The sequence below is a fragment of the Epinephelus lanceolatus genome, chromosome 23 (assembly GCF_041903045.1).
Source record: "Epinephelus lanceolatus isolate andai-2023 chromosome 23, ASM4190304v1, whole genome shotgun sequence".
Classification (NCBI taxonomy): Eukaryota; Metazoa; Chordata; class Actinopteri; order Perciformes; family Serranidae; genus Epinephelus; species Epinephelus lanceolatus.
In genome coordinates, this window is record NC_135756.1 from 35,727,956 (window position 1) to 35,747,632 (window position 19,677).

Here is a 19,677-nt window from a genome sequence, read left to right on the forward strand (position 1 = left end):
AGCGATCAGTGGGGATGTTGGGTGCCATGAGTATGTGGGTGCAAACACAAGCTATGTGTAGAATGAAACCAAGGCTAAACTCAACATAATCAACCTAAACCAAACAAACCAAGGAGAGTGCCTGAAAGGCACCAGCCTTCCAGGAGGGAGAAAGAGAGAGAGAGAGCCATCTTGAATTCACCCAGCTTTTAAAAGCCCCAAGCAGGTGAAGCCAATCCCTAAATGAGGTGGGAGGGGCAAGCAATCAAGGAAGCTCTGGAACAGGAAAGCAGAGACAGGAATGCAGGAACACACTGACCAAGACCCGTGGCTGTCACAAGTGTAAATAACCACTTTTACTGGACATTCATTGGCAGTGTTCAATTGCCCCCGTGTGTGTGCATTACAGTCCTTCCTTTACTATCCTTTAATGCATGGTAGGATATTGCTTAGATTGGTTGGAGGAGTAACACTTTGGTACAATTTTTAGAAGCATTTTTAACATGTTTTAAGCCTCTAAAAAGGTAAAAAATTAAACATGTTTTTTTCTCATACTTTCACCTCTTCAGGTGTTTAAAAAAAGCCCTTCAAAAGAATCTTGACATTTGGTGGAACTGCTCACAACTTGTGTCCATAACCTGTTATGTGAATACACGTGGACTTTTTTCATTTTAAGGACACACAAGCCAAAACATTTGGGAATGACAAATTAAGTTCAAACATGTCAGATATATGGACAAGAAATAAGATTATAGAACTTGACCTGAAAAGCTAAATATTATTTGACATGCAGACGACAAAACACACAAAAGACAGTGACAAGTATGTTTTAAGAACATCAACATTTATTTCACATGATATAAAACAAATGGGTTATGAACTTTTTGCATATTGACCCTAATAATATTAATAATAACCTCTTATAATATTCTTATCTCCTTTTCAGTGTGTACATAAATTATGCTATCTTGTTTTTTTTTTTCTTAATTGTATTTATTTTTTACAGTTTATACATCTCTTTTAAATTTCTTTTATGTCCTGGAGCTCCAAAGTCCTACTTATTGCTTGGTAAATGTGCTATTGTCCAATTCTTCACCACCTAGAACAGATTTAAATGCAAAATATCTCATCTGTGTCACGTCCTCAGCCTCTATCTTCTACGTCATGTAAACCAAAGAGTTAAAAACAAAAAGAGACACAACTGAAAAAGCAGACTGGAAATCCAAAACATTCACATACTGTGTGTGTCATCAATACTTAGTTGTGTTCAACTTCAGCGTGAAGTGGCACCTTGTTGAAGTAAAAATCTGCTTGCTCGCTCACTCGCGCTCTCTCTCTCTCTCTCTCTCTCTCTCTCTGTCTCTCTCTCTCTCTCTCTCTCTATGTATATCCAATACAGGACAATCTGTCATGTTGCAGATGCAAAATGAAAACAGCATAATAAGGGAGCCTCTGGTCTTAAGGGAACACAGCTATCAAAATCAGAGCAGGTTAAAATTCAAGAGCATCAGCGGTCACTTTGGGGTTAAAGTAAAGCACTGCATATGTGTTGAGTTTTGGTGCTTAGCCCATCTGCAGTGAGACTTCTCAAGTCCTCCTACATGCAGCTGTACACTCACCTCCTACAACACAGCACAGATAATACACCCTCCTCCAGATCAGTAGAATATGCAAGGAACTATGTTAAGATGACTGTAATACTTAGTAAGGTATCAAAAGTTCTGTGTATTGATGTGTGTGTATACATTTGGCAACACATATCTATGGAGCCACAGTAAATTACCCCCAAACAATTCATTCGTACAGTCAAGATTGTGAAATGGTTTCATTTTATATATTTATATCAATAAAAGCATGGCCAATTAATGACAGCGACAAAAAAGCTAGAGAAACGGAGAATTGCAGAGAATAAAAAGGGTCTGTGGTAATATTAGCCAGTGGCCTAGCTGCCCCAAGGATAGGAAACACTGTCAACCAACAGATTGGGCTTGTTGAGTCTGAAAAACATAAAAAAGATAATTTCTTATGATAACCCAATTCCACAAATGGTATATCTTGTTCCTGACCACATCCAGCCATGTGCTATGACACCGGTGTGAATTGTTCCAGTAAGAAATGTATGTGCACAAAGTTGGTGAAGATTGAATTTCTTGAAGATGTTTCACCTCTCATCCAAAAGGCTTCTTCAGTTCTGAAACGTCTTCAAGAAATTCAAGTCAGTCCAGTTACCTATGATATAGCACTAATGTGATAGAAATATGTGCACAAACATATCCTCTTTTTTCATCTGAATTTCAGTTCTGACCTGGGTTGCAGGGGCTTTAAAAGAGCTTTCAGTGTGTTGGCAAAGATATGCTTCTGTTTTAATCAATCCAGCTGTCTACACAGGCTGCGTAACAACGCATGTTGTACTTACGCCATAAAGCGTATTTTTCCCTTAAAGTCTGTTTTCTTCAGTTTTATGCATTTTAACTAATGTAACTGTGTGTTGGGCTCTGATTGCTGCAGAGACGTGGATGACCTACACCCAGTGCTGTGCCTGAGTGCATCCTGTGTAGAAATGGGAGGACTGAAGCTGCTACATTGCTAACGTGCTACTTTTAATAAATAGCCTGTGTAGACATGGTCCATCCATGTCTGCATAGACATGGACATGGATGTCTACATTTTCAGAACAAATTAGAACAGGCTGCAGTGAGAGTCTCTCTTCATGGGATATTTAAAAATAGTGGGTTTGTGCATTTAGTCCTTCTCAGGCAAGCGCAAGGGTTTAGTTTTTCCGTAGCCGAAGGAATGACGCTCTGCAACACTGTTTTTTCTCCATGTGAGGATTACATTATAAGCACATAATCACATAATCTGGTTGAAATTAATATAGATTCTTAAACGCTTAAAGATCCATTCATTACTAAAAGTGTATGTCATCCAAGAGAGACAATAAGGAGGGACGGCAGTAGCTCAGTCCATAGGGACTTGGATAGGGAACCGCCGCCTGTTCAAATCCCCGTCCAGACCAAAATATGGAGCGTGGATTGGTGGCTGGAGAGGTGCCAGTTCACCTCCTGAGCACTGCCAAGGTGACCTTGAGCAAGGCACTAAACCCCCAAACCGCTCGGGGCGCTTGTCCATGGCAGCCCCCTCACTCTGATATGTCTCCACTTTGTGCATGTATGAGTCCTGTTTGTGCATGTGTATGTATTTCGGACCTGTGTGTTAATGACAATGGAGTGAAAAATTTTAATTTCCCTTCAGGGGGATTAATAGAGTATATCAAAAACAATGAAAAAAACTAATGGAATGGTCAAAGTTGTCATATTGCAATTTAAGGTGTGTTGATGGATTCACGTCGTCAGCCCAGTGAATTAAGTTTTTTTTCTTTTCTCAGTTGCTGCTAGAGGCAGCAAAATATCCTTTCATTTTATAGTTATAGTTTACTAATATATGTAAGACTTGCCACGGTATGAACAATGGATACTTAAGCTTCAAAACCAGCCACAACTCGACCCTGAGCAGAGTGACCAATCAACGGAACTGAACTGTGCCGGACTGCTTGGTGGAAATGAGGCTAAAGTGTTCAGGAAGCCTACCTCGATTAAGATTTAAAACTCTACTGTATAAAGAGGTAAAACTAAATTCTTTAAAGTTCAACTTTTCTGAAAAGACACAAGACAAACATAGTTTATAGTAAAGTAGTAATTTAAGAAATCAATTGACACTTCAGTCACTTTTTCCTTTGTCAACCACCCTCTCTTCAATTATAGACCTTGTATGACTACCTGTTATTGCAAAGCTGGAGACTTATTGGGAGCATAGTAAAATTCTCAAAACTCAAGACAACATTTTAACTTTTTCACGATTTCACCATTTCACAATCTTATTTTTATGCAGAAATGTTTTGAGACAAATCTGACTCCATAGAATTAATGTTTTCTCAGAGACATATCAGAACAGACAGATCTAACATGTGCTAAAGATACAGTACATGTGCCTCTCCCTCTGTTTGGATGTGATGGTGGCCCGTCTGTGTTGTCAGTCAGTTAGCAAGGCTGTCATCCTCTCATTCTCAGTCTCCTTGTGGGCATTTAACAGTAGTATTAAAATAGTCCTGTTGTAAACACAGGAAGCCATGGAGCATGCTCTATGCAGGCAGGCTACATTTGGGCTTTACAGGATGCCAGTGTGGATGTTGAGGCCGGTGTAGCTCACGTGTCGCTTCTCACCAAGGTGAATGTCTGCGCTGGAAGAAGGAGAAGAGAGGGAGAAATGAAAAAAAGAATGAGTCAGAGATTCTACAGTGATGAGTAGTTATATTGGCAATATCTTTTTTTTTCACAGTGTGTACTGTATTTGTTGTAATTTATTTGCAAATTCATTAAATATTCCTTTTTTTTAATGTTTAGTGCAAAAAAAAAAAAATCAGCAGTGACTTTACAAATGTACATATCGATACAACTGTGATAGAAACAAAGATTAAGTACACAAGGACAGATAAAGAACAGGGTGACATACAGACCTTAACATAATATATACATATAACAAACCAGACCAAAAAAGGAGAAAAGCATAGCCATGATGAGTATAAAGATATCAAGCAAGCAAAGGTGTGTGTGTGTGTGTGTGTGTGTGTGTGTGTGTGTGTGTATGCACTAAATACCCACTAATTATATCCATGCTCTCTTTTATGACCATGTTGCTGTAGACAGAGTCAAGTATGTCTTCACCTACCTCCAGTGAGTAAGTCTGCTATAGACCCTTTTTAGGCCAACACCACAATGACTTCACATTATTAGCTGGAGGCAAAACACGGCTCACCACCAAAGGGCTGTAGGCTAGAGTCTTAAAATGTCATCTTGTGTTATTGGGAGCCAGAATAGAAAAAGTCATAGCTCAAAACTTGAATTTTATCACATGCCAGCCACCACTGCTCGTCAACAAAAACAAAGACAACTATGGTTAAATGCAATATGAGGAAAGGTCGGGATGGAGGCGACCATCAAACATGCTGGCATGTGCAACGCGCACCAGGTTAGGGAAAAAGTATCTTCTGTTTTGTAGAGATGAATATCGTTATGTGTATTCAGGGTTATCATGTCCACCTAATCAGAAATTGGGGAGGTATGAAGAGGAATATTGGATTTCTCCGTAACGCTAACTTTTTTAGCGCATTAGCTAGTGAGTACGCCCCAGGAGTGAGTATTTCTGAATGCACCACTCACATTATCTTCTTCAATTGTCGAAAACAAGCCAACAGAGCTTGCCAACTAGCGCTAATGTCTGTGAAGAATTGTTTTGCCTCCAGCTAAGCCCTGCCCACCAAAAAAGTCACACTGTTTACTAACAGTAAAAGGGTCTATAATGTCAGTAAAAGGGCCTTATACTAACTTATCACTAATAACGTTACCACTATTTAAATCCATGGTCTACTTTATAACCGGTCAGGGTACCTTCAGGCAGTTCGTTTTTCCGTTTTAAACCAAAAACGAAAAAACGGAAATACCATGGTTTTCCCATTTTTTCCTTTTTGGTGGGGTCTAGGGGATAATTGGCCGTTTTTGACTACTTTTCATTTTACCTTTAAATTTCACCTTAAAAAACTGTTTACCTTGCCTTGTTTGGTATCATTCTTTTCAGCACAACCTCACCTGTATGACTTTACAATTATTTTTGCATTTTGACATACTGTATTAACACACTGGACCTAAAATCACACATAAAACATAAAATTCGAGTAGGAAAAAGTTTGATTTTTGACTGTGAAAACCACAAACATGTCTAACGAACCATTTTTGTAACTTAGAATGGAAATATAAATTGTGAACTCAAAAACTTATGAACAAATTTAGCAAACAACCAAGTTGTATATAACTATTTACATGAAAATGCAGGCAATGCCTCAGGCGTTTTTTTTAACAACTATTTACAAAACAATCAGATGCCACACAACTTATTTGTGCCACTCTGAAAAGCAGTTCCTGTCCACCACAACACAGAGGGGCACATCACAGGCCTGACACTTCCAGGGTGTGTCACTCCTCCTGTTGTCCACCTGGAGGCAATGTTTGCACCTCTGTCTGCCTTTTGTGGCTTTTTGGCTTGCATCTGTGGCTGTGACAATGGGCACAAGAACATGATCAGCTCTCCTGCTCTGAGGAACACCTTCCTTGTCCATGCCACAAAGCTGACTGGCCAGCTCTACCATGAAATCTTTATGTGTCATGGGCTGCACCTGCTTGGCATTGCTCATCTCACAGTGCAAGCTGAAGGCATTTGTTGTTGCAATGTCCAAGAAGTGCAGCAACATGGTCCTGTACCAGTGACCAGTTTTTCTGTGGGTGGAGTAATACTGTATGAGCTGATCTGACAGATCAACCCCACCCATACTCTGGTTGTAGGCCACGATTGGTGTGGGACAGGAAAAGTCTCGCACAGCCCAGCGTCCATCTCTGTCCTTCACCCTTCTCCGCACTGTGTCACCTGAAAATGCAGGATGGATGGTGGAGCACACAGACACCTCCCGTGTGTCCATCCACTTCACAAACACAAGTGGGCCCTCTCTGATCCATCTCACTGATCCTCTTTCACATCTTTTGGTGAGAGCATTTTCCCTCCCTCTGGGGCATCCTTTTCTGCTCTCCCTGTAGGTGCCACACGCTCCAAATTTCATGCTGGCCAGGTCCATGAATAGTTTGGGACTGGTGTAAAAATTGTCCATGTAGACATGATATCCAGTGCCAAGACAGGATGGCTGAATAAGCTTCATGACCACATCATAAGACAGCCCATGTTCACTCACAGTTACTGCCTTGCCAGTGTATATGCTGAAATTGATGGTGTAGCCACTGCTTGACTCGGCCAATACAAAAAGTTTAATCCCCCATTTAGTTGGCTTGTCCTTCATATATTGTGTCATGCCAGTTGCCTTAGTTGCCACCATCCTTTCATCCACTGCCAGCTCCCTCCTCGGGTGGTAATAAGCCTGGCAGGCACTGAGAATATCATCATAAAGAGGTCTGACTCTAAACAATTTGTCATGGCCTGGTGTTCCCTTCTGTCTGTCATTATGAACATCCTCCTCAGGATCACTGAGGTGGATGTTCCAAAATATGGATCTGAACCTGTCTCGTGTCATCACTTTGGCTGGAAGGTGTACAGACGTGATTTTGTCTCCAGTAGTCTTGGAGACTTGGCAGCGACACCAAAGACATGTACATAAGAAGACCAAAAAACTTGTACAGATCATCTGTCTCTATGTCAGTCCATTTGTACTTTTTCCCTAACTCCTTGTTTTTTGCAGCATTTTTGTTTGTGTTGCTGCAGATGTGCTTGACTGTGTCAGTGGCAAAAAACAACAGAAACAGGTCTTTTGGACTGTGTGGAGAAAGTGTCTCTACCTGGACTACTGGTGTTCTCCGTGGCTGGAACCTGCTTACTGCTGGGGCAGTGTCAACATCCTCCTCTGTGGAGGCGTGGCTCTGGCTCTGCCGCCTGTGTCAGTGGAGACCGTGACCATGTGGGCGCGCTACGCTGTCCCCTCCTCTGTGCGGACCTCCGGGTGCCACTCGGTGCGCTCGTCAGAGGCTCCTTTTCCCCTCTCTCCTCTTCCAACACAAACGATGGATCATCCCCTTCATCATCAAAGTCCTCACTCTCTGGCTCCGACTCCGGATCCGTGTTTCCCTCCGCTACATCCCGCTCAAAGAGGAGATGCAGTGCCTGCTCCACATTCAGGAGTCGCCTCATTGTTTTGACACGCAAAACAAAAAAACGACTGCACGACACACTAAACACACTGCACTATACACCAAACACACTACACTACACACTAACCATACACTCCAAACACGCTAAATATCACCAAATCTCTAACTATTTCTCTGCTCACTATCGCTATCGCTGTTTCTCTCGTGCCGCCGTAACTCCCACAAACCTTCCCCTCTCTCGTAGCAACAAATGCTGCTGTTGCCATACTATTTTTTGATTGGTTGATGTGGCGCATTTTTCCACCAATAGGAAAGGGGGTGTGGTGGTGGGGTTTTTTTCCTGCTGTTGTTGCTTTCAGCACTTTTGTCAGGCCGAAAAGCCCGATTTTACCATTACTTCCTGCACCAAACGTGACAAAAATATTCAGGGAAAATCATGGTGTTTATGATTTATCATAAGTCTGGATTTATATGGCCTATCAACACAATTTAAAAAGTGGTACAAAGTTTGAAGTTCGCACTTTCCACACAAGTTGAAATGGAGACTCAAGCTGTGTCCCAATTCAGGGTCTGCATCCTTCGAAGGGCGAATTTGAAGGCCCCTTACGTCACAACGCTGCGCGAAGGCTGTCCCAATTCATTCAAATTCGAAGGCTCCTGCAAATGCAGCCGACGAATGCGCCCTCCTTTTCCCTTCATTCGGAGGATGCACCGCGACTATCCTTCGTGGCCTCCCATATCCCAAGATCCTTTGCGCGGCTTTGTTCAACCCGGATCTTTTTACAATGGCGGCAAGCTTGAGCAGCGGCAGCGGCAGCGGCACCGGCACGGAATATACTTTTAAATGTAAGCAACGGATTTTTACTTAACGCCAGAAGTTCAAGGGGCATTAAAACCTGTAAATGGCTGTTAAAATACCTGATGTTAGTAACGCTAACACGTAGCCACCGGAATGTAGAGCCAGCTCCGCGATGTAACGTTAGCTTGGCTAACGTTAACCTGTTGATACGAGGAGCTTAGCCTTTAAAAGTAACGGTAAAGCCTAAAAACCCTTCACTTTGAAATGTTACAAGCTCGGATGGTGACTTATATCTTATTGTAACTGTGGAGATGTTGTTGGCTGTGTATACCTCACATCAGGTTAATTTGTTGTCGTTGTAAGTTGTACATGTGCAGTTAGCTCCTCTTAATTACAAGAGATAGGAGCTGTCGGGGCGCATCTCTCCTGCGCCCAAAGCTGAGTGCAGCTGAATAAATAACGTTAACGGTGGGTTTATTTCTAGGCTGTAAAACTGTGAACGTTTGGATTGAATGCATAGCTAACTTGAGGAGCATTATTATTGTTATTATCGTTATTATATTGAACAATCAAATCTTCCTGTTGACATAACTGAAAATATGCTTTACATGTCATTTTGTTGTAGGGAGCAAGGAGCAAACGGAAGAGTTCATTAAACTCCGTGGTCAAAACGACCATCTGTTTACGGGGGCCAAAAACACTGCCACACTTGGATGGAGGTAACTGTTAAGGCATAAATAAATAGCCCATTTGTACTCTATACATACTTGTATGTAACAGTTACTTAATTTAAAATGAACCCAAATCCTGTACAAAGAAAAAATATAATCTTTAGATCACATTAAGTGAATGTTGTTTTTGGGTCGGGGTGGGAATTTTATGTCTGTCCTGATGTCACCTTTTGTGAATCTTTACATATCTGTGATAATGTGATTTTTTTTGTGTTTGCCTTTTGTCATGCTTCTCTCTTGTTTAGAACAATCCTGCAAAAAATGGGCCTGGAGGGAAAGGTGGAGCCCCAGCAGGCCAAAAAAAAGTGGGACAACTTAAAAAAAAAATACAAAGTATGTGCAGGTTTGGATAATGATATGGAAACTACATTTGTTTTACCTAAGTTAATAAATACTTTGATAAAGAAACGTAGAAAAAACCTCCAAGGCACCCTCCCAAAGTTGTTAAAATGCCTTTATTCTCGTGGCATGGTCATATAAACCTTAAAACCACAGTCCTTCGACGCGTTTCAGCATCAAGCCTTCATCAGGAAGTCAAACAAATTAATTTTCTTCGTTCTCTTTTCTTCGTTTCTTTATCACTACATGAATTGCATTGCAAAGAGCACCTCAAACATATTTCTTTTTGAGTCCATGAAACACTCCTTTTTCAAGACTTTTTAAATAAATACTTTAAAGAAAACTGCTGCTGTTGTGATTCATTTCCTCTCCCTTAGGAATGCAAAGATCCAGGGACAGGACAGGGGGTCAGCGGGAAGCCCACTGCTGCCACCTGGCCCTGGTTTGTCCTCATGGATGAGGTTATAGGACAGAGGCCTTCGATGGCACCTCCTGTCCTAATTGCCTCCATCCCTGAGGACACACCAGGGCCAAGTGCTGCAGTGGGTGAGCAGCAGCAGCAGGGGGTGGAGGAGGAGGAGGAGGAGGAGGAGGATGAGGAAAGGCAGCCAGGGCCAGCAACAACAGGCAAAAGAAAGAGAAGAAGGGGAAGAGATAATGAAATTATAGACCTGATCAGGGAAGACATGAGGTTGCAGAGGGAGGCAGAGGAGAGAAAGAGAGAGCAGAGAGAGGATGGAGAGACTTTTCAGCTTATTGGAGAGGATGGTTGACAGACAGTGATTTTTTTTTTTGGATGTTTTTTTTCTCTGTTCGATTAAGTACGGAAGCGTATTGCATTCACTTGACAAATAAAAAAAAAATCTGTTTTATTGAGTAATTTTTTCTGTTTTTCAGAGTAATTTTTTTTCTTTTTCTGTTTTTCGTGGTAATTTTTTTCTGTTTTTCGTGGTAATTTTTTTTCTGTTTTTCGTGGTAATTTTTTCTGTTTTTCGTGGTAATTTTTTTTCTGTTTTTCTGAGTATTTTTTTCTGAGTTAAGAGAGCAATAGAACAACAGACGCTTTCATTCCTTTCTTGAGAGCTTGACATAATGGACGCAAACATGACCCGCTTGTTTAGTTTAATCCAGTTTTACTTTGTTTTGGGTTTGAGACACTGGAAGATACTCTTGTCTTTAAGTCATATAGATGGTGTTATCATTAGTTTGTCGACTTTACGCAGGCACCTTAAGACTTTAAGGTTGTTCAGACGAAAAGCCCATTCAAATCTGCTGGACATTGCAGTGTTTCTCCAGAATCAGTTGGACACATATGGCAAGCTCCATGGATACAAGATGATGCATCTGAAATGCATTCAGGCTGGCTACGTGGTGACTCAAGAGACAATCAGGAGACTGATGAAAATATTGGATCCACGGGGAGTGCAGCTGAGGCGTCGGAATCGCCTTCGGCGGCGTATGTATCAGAATCCAGGCCCAAACTTTTTGTGGCACGTAGACTTGTATGATAAACTCAAATCTTACGGGATCTGCATCAATGGTGCAATAGACGGGTTTTCACGGATGGTGATATGGCTACATGCATACTCTACAAACAGTGATCCCAAGATAATCGCTGGATACTTTATTGATGAGGTGTCATCAAGGAATGGAACTGCTACCCGAATTCGATCTGACCTAGGGACGGAGAACTGTTACATGGAGCAGATGCAGATGTTCATGCGGCATGATCATATGGACGGATTTTCGAACAGATGTTATCTGTATGGCTCAAGCAATCATAACCAGAGGATAGAGAACTGGTGGGGATTTTTAAGGAAGCAACATGCACAGTTCTGGATGAACGTGTTTCAAGATTTAAAAGACTCTGACTACTTTTCTGGTGACTTCCTGGACAAAAGTCTCATACAATTCACTTGTCTTGAAATAATAGAGGTAATGTATCCTCATTGCTTTATATAGTACCTGGGCTATTATGTATACCTCAAAGTTGCAATACATTTCTGGTGTTTTTCCCCCATAGTGCAATAACTGCGGTCAAGCCAGCCGTCTCTTGTTTTTGTGTGTTCAAGCCAGCCTTCCCAACATTTCAAGTGCGCCCGTACTGTAGCCTTTACTCGGATACGGCTGAGAAAGTCAGTTTAAGTATACTAGGCGTGTACAAACGTCCGGTTTTCAAAATAGAATGTGAAAGGCCTAAAAAGATACGTGTCAAAACGTTAATTTATAATGAAAAAAAATGCATTTTAGCTCAATAGCTTCCAGGGTCATGTGACATAATGGCTCAAAATCAGCGTTGGATCATTTTGACACGTCTGTCTCTTTATTGCCTTTCACATTTTATTTTGAAAACCGGAAGTTTATACACGCTGTAGTATATTAGCGCTGACTTTACCAGCCGTATCCGTGTATTTACTGCAATACGGGTGCACTTGAAATGTTGGAGCGGTTGACTTAACCGCAGTTAATGTGTCAGAATAATACCATTGACACCTGTTTAATGGTTGAAGTATTAAGAGGTTTTACTTCACCAAAAGTATTTTACCAAGGTAGCTACCACCCTGTGTAATGGGTTAATTGTGGTACTAATACCACACTGTGATTCCCACTCAAAGTAGGTTATATGAAGTAAAAGGACAGTATTATCAGCAGTGTATATATTCAAAGTACTTAAAGTATGAAAAGTTAGCCTGGTAAACCAGACTGTCTGCCAGCTCTCATATTCATTTGAACTGGCAAGACAATTCACATTTGTGGATTTGTCTGGTGAAGCCAGGCTAATGAAAAGTATAAAATGCAGTAAAATGTTCCCTGTCAGTGTTTTACTATGTATCTAAGGTTGCATTTTACAGTTTACTATTGCAGATGTTTAAGACTGAGATGATTTGAACTATATTATTGGCTAGTTTAATGCATCATAATATATAGCTACTGCAGTTGGTATTGCAAATGTGTGAACTGATTTTCTCACTTTCTATTTTTTTTTTATATTTAGAGAGAACTGCAGGACATTGTTCACCTTTGGAACACTCACAGAATTCGCCCATGCAGAAATGCTGTGTCTCCAGGTGGGCGCCCAGTGATGATGTACAACTTACCCCAACTATGTGGTGCCAGAGAGTACCTCAAAGAGGTATCCCAACAAAAGGTTCAAGCCTGCAGAGAGGAATGCCGTCAGAGAGGACCATATCCCTGTGATAACACAGTGTTTGACATTTGCTGCCTTGCCATGGCAGAAAACAATCTTCATCCACCCACCTCTCCAGAGGAAGCCATTGAGCTTTACATGTTCTTACGTGCTTACATACGAGCTCAAATATAATGATCACGACGTGCTCTACTGGATCAAATGACTGGGTAGAAAATATTATGGACCATGAATTTCATGTTGTGTTTAAACTGTGAATTACTGAACTCTTTACTAATGGACATCTCCCCTTTGGGCTTTGTATGTTCTCTTTCTGAAATATCGCATCACATTACATGTTGTGAAAAATGGAAAGTCTTGGGTGCATTGTAAAAAGGACAGCCTACAAAAAAGACTGGACAGCCATATCAATTATAAATCAAACACGTTATACTATCTTGTCCTCAATGGTGTGTATGCTGACTTTGAAATATAGCTCTTTTACAGACAGAATTCCTGTTAACAATGAGAAGTTAAAGGTTCTTCTCTTTTGATATTTAGTTGTTTAATCAAGCATTTAGGAAATATACTTTCCTGTTTTTGTTCCTCAATTTACTGTGTCAATTGCATCCAAACAATTACATGTAATAAGATGTAGGAATATGTTTTATCTAAAATTAGTTGGTGATTATGTCAACTCTCAAACATGGAAACAGATCAGACCAGCTTTGCTTATGTAGCTGGATGAAATGTCACTCTATAAATTTATGGTGAAGTGCAGTTGTCATTAAACTTTCAACAAATGAAGCATATATTTATCTTTAATTAAAGCATGCTTCCTTTTTTCTTCAGTTTACACACATTTGATAACTTTAACCTTTCACAATACAAGCACCCCGTAACAAACAGGAACTCCAATTTTAAGATTCTGGTTGGAAACAGATCATGTCTCACTAGAGCAGGACTACTGAACGACATGAATCAACAGTAGACACAATTTGTTTGAAGACAGCTGTACAAAACAAGACAGCAACCTGTGATTTTAGTTGTACAAAAAACACCTCAAAGTACCTTCTACTGTTAAGAGCAGATTAACAAACACGGTCAGTATTAACATCTGACATGAGGTAGAGGTTCCAATTCTATTAGAATTTAACAGTGAAAATTTAACTTCATGAAAGTATTTAGTTTAATGTCTGAACATTCTCATTCTAGAATGATAACAAAAATTGTCTTAAATCAAAGTAAATTGTTTCTTGGTATGATAAAAAGAAAATACTGAAATTTAAAAAAAAAAAACATTCTGCTTATCACACAGCCCCTGAGCTAATCACATATTCTCCATAAATGCTCTGATAACAAAAAGTGTCATAACCTTTGTATGTATTGTCCTCCCTCCCAGGTCAAATTGATCCAATCTGCTTTGAATGTTCCTTCTTTTATCCCTCCTTTCTTTCTTTCCTTCCTCCATCCCTTTTCTTTCTTTCCTTCCTCCCTCCCCCTCTCCTTTCCTCGCTCCATCCCTCCTTTCTTTCTTTCTTTCTTTCTTTCTTTCCTTCCTTCCTCCTTTCTTCCCCTCTGTCCTTCCTTCCTTCCTTCCTGCCTCCCACCATCCCTCCCTTCTTTCCTCCATCCTTCCTTCTTCTTCCTTCCTTCCTAACCCGAGGACAACAGGAGGGTTAGATCAAAGTAAAATATAAATTGTTTCTTGATATCATAAAACGAAAATCTTGAAATTTAATAAAATAAAATAAAAACATTCTGCACTCATCATACAGCTCCTGAGCTAATCGCATATTCTCCTTGCATGTTCTATCCCACATTTACACACAGTCTAAACCTAAATAGCTGGCACTGATGGGGAAGAGAAAGGTGTGTATGTGTTCATAGGTCATTTAGGCACTCTTATGCAATGTCCATTGCATAAGAGTTGCAGGACAGTATCGCCTCCATTTCAGCTCGAAGCTCAGGATAGCTGTTGTAAGTTGATGGTAGCTCCAAAGTTGGGCCACAAGTGTGTGCAATTGGCCGCCGTGCTAGCCCTTCCAAAGAGGTGAATGTGACTTGAATTTCTTTTACACAGATGACATCAGACCCAGTTAGAAATCTCATCACCTTCCGGAGACCAATTTCATCCAGTCCCCTAATGTACTGATGGAAAAATCGCAAACTTTGGTTGTCTGCTGAAGTAGCTGGAAAAGCTGTTATCATCTTTAACACCTTTCGTGTTGTTGGTTTAAGATCCTCATACATCTTCTTCATATCCTGTACACTGGGGAAAAACTTCCTGAGTGTCGGTCCTGCAACTTCTGCAATATTATCCAGTGCATATTTTGGGTGCTGGATTATTTGCTTGTGAGCCACCTGGACAAGCACGGCTCTCAAGTTATCCTGTGATGGTACTGTTCTTACTCCCATGCGATCCATCAGATCAAGAAGCTCTTCCTCATCATCACCGACAACAGCCTCTTGCAAAGCAGTGGACAAGAGATCACGTTCAGACTGACTAAGATACAACATCAGCGAGTCAACCAGTAAATCAGGTGAAACAGAGTGTTCACCAAAGACGACTGCTGCTGTAAAGGCTTGTGCCAGCCGAAATGGAAAATACCCATGGTCCTTCAGTCCCTTGGCCAATATCCTGCCAACAGACTTCCATTCCTCCTTTTGCCATTTTGGGGATAGTGATGGCACCCTCACATCTGCACCCTCTGCAGCACAGTCTAGAAATTCTGTCCAGAAGGCGGCGTACACATCCCGGGACACACCATCAGCATCTGCCCCCATTTCATCGATGAAGCTGTATTTCACAGAGTAGCTCATCATTGCATCATCCTTGAATTGGGCAATCAGTTCATCCAAGAGTGTCACTCTGTGAAGTTTCACAGTCACATACAAAAGTTCACTGGCAGGACTTGGTGGTCTAGCAGAGGCTGTCTCAGCATCAGTAGGAGTTGAGGTGTAGGTGGGGATGTTCATTTGTTCTTCTATTGCAAGGATTGGCTCATGTATGAGTGTATCATCGAGATCACCTAAAAACGGCCCACCTGGCAAAGGACCAATAATGACCTCTGATGTATCACACCAAGATGTAAGATCAATAGAGACAACAGCTGACATTGTGGCAGTGCTTTGCTCATCACCTTCCACTATGTACATTTGATGTTGACTGTTTTGTCTTTTCTGTGTCAGCTGCTCGACCTCTTCCATTGTGTGTTTCTCTTGTCCAGGCTCTGCTGTGTTTTCGTGTTGCTCATCTGTCTGTATATCAGCTCCTTCCTCTGTTTCATTTTCACTGGTCAGGGTGTTTGTGAACAAATAAAATCTTAACAACCCCAATTTGTGTGTTTCGTAGAGGTCTCCCACGCTAACATCCTCATCAACACATGCTTCCTGAAAGTCAACTATGTCGTAACTGAACTCTTCCCACTTTCCCTTCATTGACATTTCATTAGGGAAAAACAATTTTTTAGCATGTGACAGAATCTCGCTTTTAGTGGCTTTCTTGTTGATATCAAGAACTCTGGTTCCTCCACCACTGCGTTTTCTGACTTGTTTGTTGTCATGTATCCACCCTAATTCTATTTTTCTAGTCATCTTACAGGCTCTCTTATTAGTTTTTAGATGCATCTTTGTTGGCTGCACTGGATTTTCCCCCTCAAAACCTTGATCAATACCTTTGTTGCTCATTGTGCCCATTTTTTTTTTAAGTTTTTCAAATAAGGACTGTCTTTTTGTATCATCACCGCCTCTTCTCTGTTTTTCCAAACAGAAACGCCTTGTGGCAATCCTGTCACCATAGGCTGGAATGTAAGCAGCCATAGTGGCATCATCTATGTCTCCAATTACCGAGCTGTCAATCTGCAAGAAATACAAAAAGTATACATTAGACATGACACATCTTAAAATATATATTATCTCCAAGACTACTTACTTCTCAATTTCAGGACAACCAAATACATCAACAGTAACTTGAAAGCCTACTTAATCCTGTTTACAGTCATGCAGTTGTTTTCAAATGGAGTCAGATGGCATTTACTATCATTTCAACTCCATATTCTCAATATCATATTTTAGCATGATATTTATTGAACGTGTTGTTCTAACTGTTCTTATACCATATACATCATCTGTATGATCATGAGTTCATAAGTTCATAAGTTATCAAATTTCATTCATTTGTTGCACATTACCATACTTGCAAAAAAGCTTATTCTCATACCAATTTGATGAATTAAGTCTTACTTCGATGGTATAGAGTACTTCACATAAAGCAAGGGATAGGTTGTGTATTTATTAATATATTTGTATAACAGTGATGTCTCTCCATATTTCAGGATGCATTGTTGGAGGGGATGACAAATGAAAATATTTGAACCGCTGGCACTACATGTGATAGTCTAAAATGTAAAGGTACATGTGTAATACATTGAAATTCAGTGAAATATAAAAATATAGTTGAGAAAATAATTTAAAAAAAATAATATAGTACTGCAGGAACAATTGTATGTTAACGTACATGATCCTGCTGCATTTTCTGAATATTCTCCTCAGGAACACCTCTGTTCTGAAGAAATATCCACAGACCATCATCTTGTCGGAAGGGGGGGTTTGAGGATGTAGCCATTGCTGGCCCTGCAAAAATGTTGGAAAAAGGCAGATAAATATTTGTTGCACCAACAATTAACATGTTTAAAACTCTAAAGCCCAATAGTGTCATATTGTCAAATTATATGAAAGCACAAACAGTTGACCTATAAATACCCTATCTATACAGTATGTATACTCATTTGAAAGTCGACCTGTCATTAGATATTTGAATGTGCTTGTTCAAATCACCACAAGAACAGGTTTGTGTAATGTCCATCTGCATGAAAGCTTTCACTGGTTATTCATAAACAATAACATTACTCAAATATTACAGAAGACTAAACTCTGCAGCACATAGAGTGGGCTTTAATATTGTTATTACTATTACTATTTAAATTGAAAATAAAATCCAGATTGGGGCTTTGCAACATATAGAGTAGCTCATTGTACTTTACCAGTAAGCAGGTGCAAAAACGTTTCAAATTTTAAATAATTTTATGTGCACGCACGTTTCATGCAGGATCTTTCCTCTCTGTGTATCAGGTGCATGCATGTATTAAATGACAAACCACAACAATCTCAGTAACTCAAATTACTTGTCATGATGCGTCAATATAATGACTAGTCTACTGGCAATATTTCACTTAGCAGACGCTTTTATCCAAAGCGACGTACAACACAAGCAAGATCTAGGATGTTATGGTTATGTTGACGTGCTCATGTTAAACTACTTCTATGTTAATATTCTCACGTTACGTTTCTATAGTGTTAGCGTGTACTATAGCATATAAGTTAAACAAAGTTGTGACGAATGGCTCGTTAGCATAACCCCCTCTCTAGCGAAACCACTGGTTTCTCTAGCTCGTTCTACTTGTGCCAAGCCAATATATTGAAAGAAAGGCGGTTAATTTGTGATGAGTAACAATGGCCAGCATGATGGAAAAAAACTGTTAGCTTAACGTTACCTGACAACTGAATCATGCCCATACACGTTTGTCAGCTAACGTTGTTACAACCTGTTACTAACTTAACCTGTTACATTGAGCGATAGGCCTACATTAGAAGGATGCAGTGGAAAACATAGCTAGATTATCATACCCTGTGTGTAACTAATTACGTGCCTTACCCTTATTGATCCCGTATTTTAGGAGCAGGAGCACAGATGCAAAATACATCCAGCAGCAGGAGTCACCATGGATGCAGGGGTCACTTGCAGGTGCCAGGTGGGAGCTTCTCGCGAGATTTTGAAGAATCTCTCCTCGTTCAGGAAAAAAATTACCACGAAAAACAGGGAAAGAAATTACCACAAAAAACAGAAAAAAAATACCACGAAAAACAGAAAATATTACTCAAACAGAAAATATTACACAGAAAAACAGGGAAAAATGACACCAAAAAACAGAAAAATAAATAAATTACTCCGAAAAACAGAAAAAATTACTCAGAAAAACAGGGCTTTTTTTATTTGTCAAGTGAATGCAATACGCTTCCGTAATTAAGTTCTGTGTTTCTTATTTAAAGTGTTAATTAAAAATATTGTATATAGTTCTAAATTAAAATCTTGCAACCTTGTTCCATTTTCTGTTCTAAATATTGTATATAGTTAAATTAAAATCTTATAACCTTGTTACATTATCTGTTCCATTTCTTATTTACAACTAAAGTAAACTTTTGAACTCCTTTTCAGTGACAACACAAGTAATTTATTTTTTCTGTGATTAACAAATATTTACAAAGATACAATATGAACATTTATAACTATAACTATTGGGTATTCTTAACATGTACAACTATTTACAAAAGATCAGAAATTACTATTTATAGAGAACATATATACAGTTTAATTATTGGCTGAGCAGGAGTCCCTGGTGGTGCTGCTGGACTGGATGGGATGCCACAATAAAGACCCTGGAGTCTTCTGGCTGTGAGTGGGACATCATGTCAGGGGTGGGGGATGCATGTCTCCACTGTCCACCACATCGTCCATCAACGGGGTTTGCAGGGCTGACGCAATCGACGGCTGCCATGTCACTAAAAATGTTTAAAAGAGAGGCAAGAATAAAACACACAAAATACTACTGCACAACTTTTTAAACCCACCACAAACTACCTCAACAAACAAAACTTTACAAAACACTTTAAACAGGAATAGCTTTAAAATTATTTTACTTGCCCTCTAAAGGTAATCATGGTCGAGGACACCCTCCTCCAGGGCAGACACTTCTGCAGACAGCTGGTTCCGCCATGGAGCACCACTGACTGCCTCCAACCCGTTCTCCCCCTCATCCTCCGGCATGTCGTCCTGCACTTCATCCTCTGGGGCCATGATGTCACCAGCACCCAGGCAGATGTTGTGCAGGACGGCACATGCTGTTATGACCTGGAGAAAAGAAGAAAAAAAAAAAGATTAAT

At 40.2% G+C, this 19,677-nt stretch overlaps 2 protein-coding genes across 12 annotated transcripts in view; both read right to left on the bottom strand.

The window, feature by feature from the left end:
- Positions 1 to 950: 950 nt before the first annotated feature.
- LOC117245778 (pleckstrin homology domain-containing family A member 5-like) overlaps positions 951 to 19,677 on the bottom strand; it is a 623,723-nt gene continuing 604,996 nt past the window's right edge. For 10 of the 11 annotated variants that reach the window (XM_078165309.1, XM_078165311.1, XM_078165310.1 and 7 more), the window contains one exon: positions 951 to 4,211. In XM_078165309.1, the coding sequence (XP_078021435.1) occupies positions 4,144 to 4,211 (68 nt within the window). In that variant the 3' untranslated portion in view covers positions 951 to 4,143. Of the gene's footprint in view, positions 4,217 to 19,677 lie in introns of all 11 variants that reach the window. The other variant, XM_078165308.1, reaches the window with a different exon arrangement.
- On the bottom strand, positions 13,479 to 19,405 carry LOC144461778 (uncharacterized). The gene is made up of 3 exons (XM_078165322.1): positions 18,392 to 19,405; positions 17,195 to 17,310; positions 13,479 to 16,536 (listed from the first exon to the last, which is right to left on the bottom strand). Exons 1-3 carry the CDS (start codon positions 18,438 to 18,440, stop codon positions 14,581 to 14,583), a joined length of 2,121 nt encoding a protein of 706 aa, XP_078021448.1. The 5' UTR covers positions 18,441 to 19,405; the 3' UTR covers positions 13,479 to 14,580.

What these genes read in the sequence shown, in the direction of transcription:
- LOC144461778 (XM_078165322.1), bottom strand. Translation starts at nt 18,440, where the DNA reads ATGTATTTTGCATCTGTGCTCCTGCTCCTAAAATACGGGATCAATAAG. An exon ending in AAAATACGGGATCAATAAGG is followed by an intron (nt 17,311 to 18,391) that starts GTAAGGCACGTA and finishes ACATTTTTGCAG; the next exon opens with GGCCAGCAATGGCTACATCC. An exon ending in AGAAAATGCAGCAGGATCAT is followed by an intron (nt 16,537 to 17,194) that starts GTACGTTAACAT and finishes TATTTCTTGCAG; the next exon opens with ATTGACAGCTCGGTAATTGG.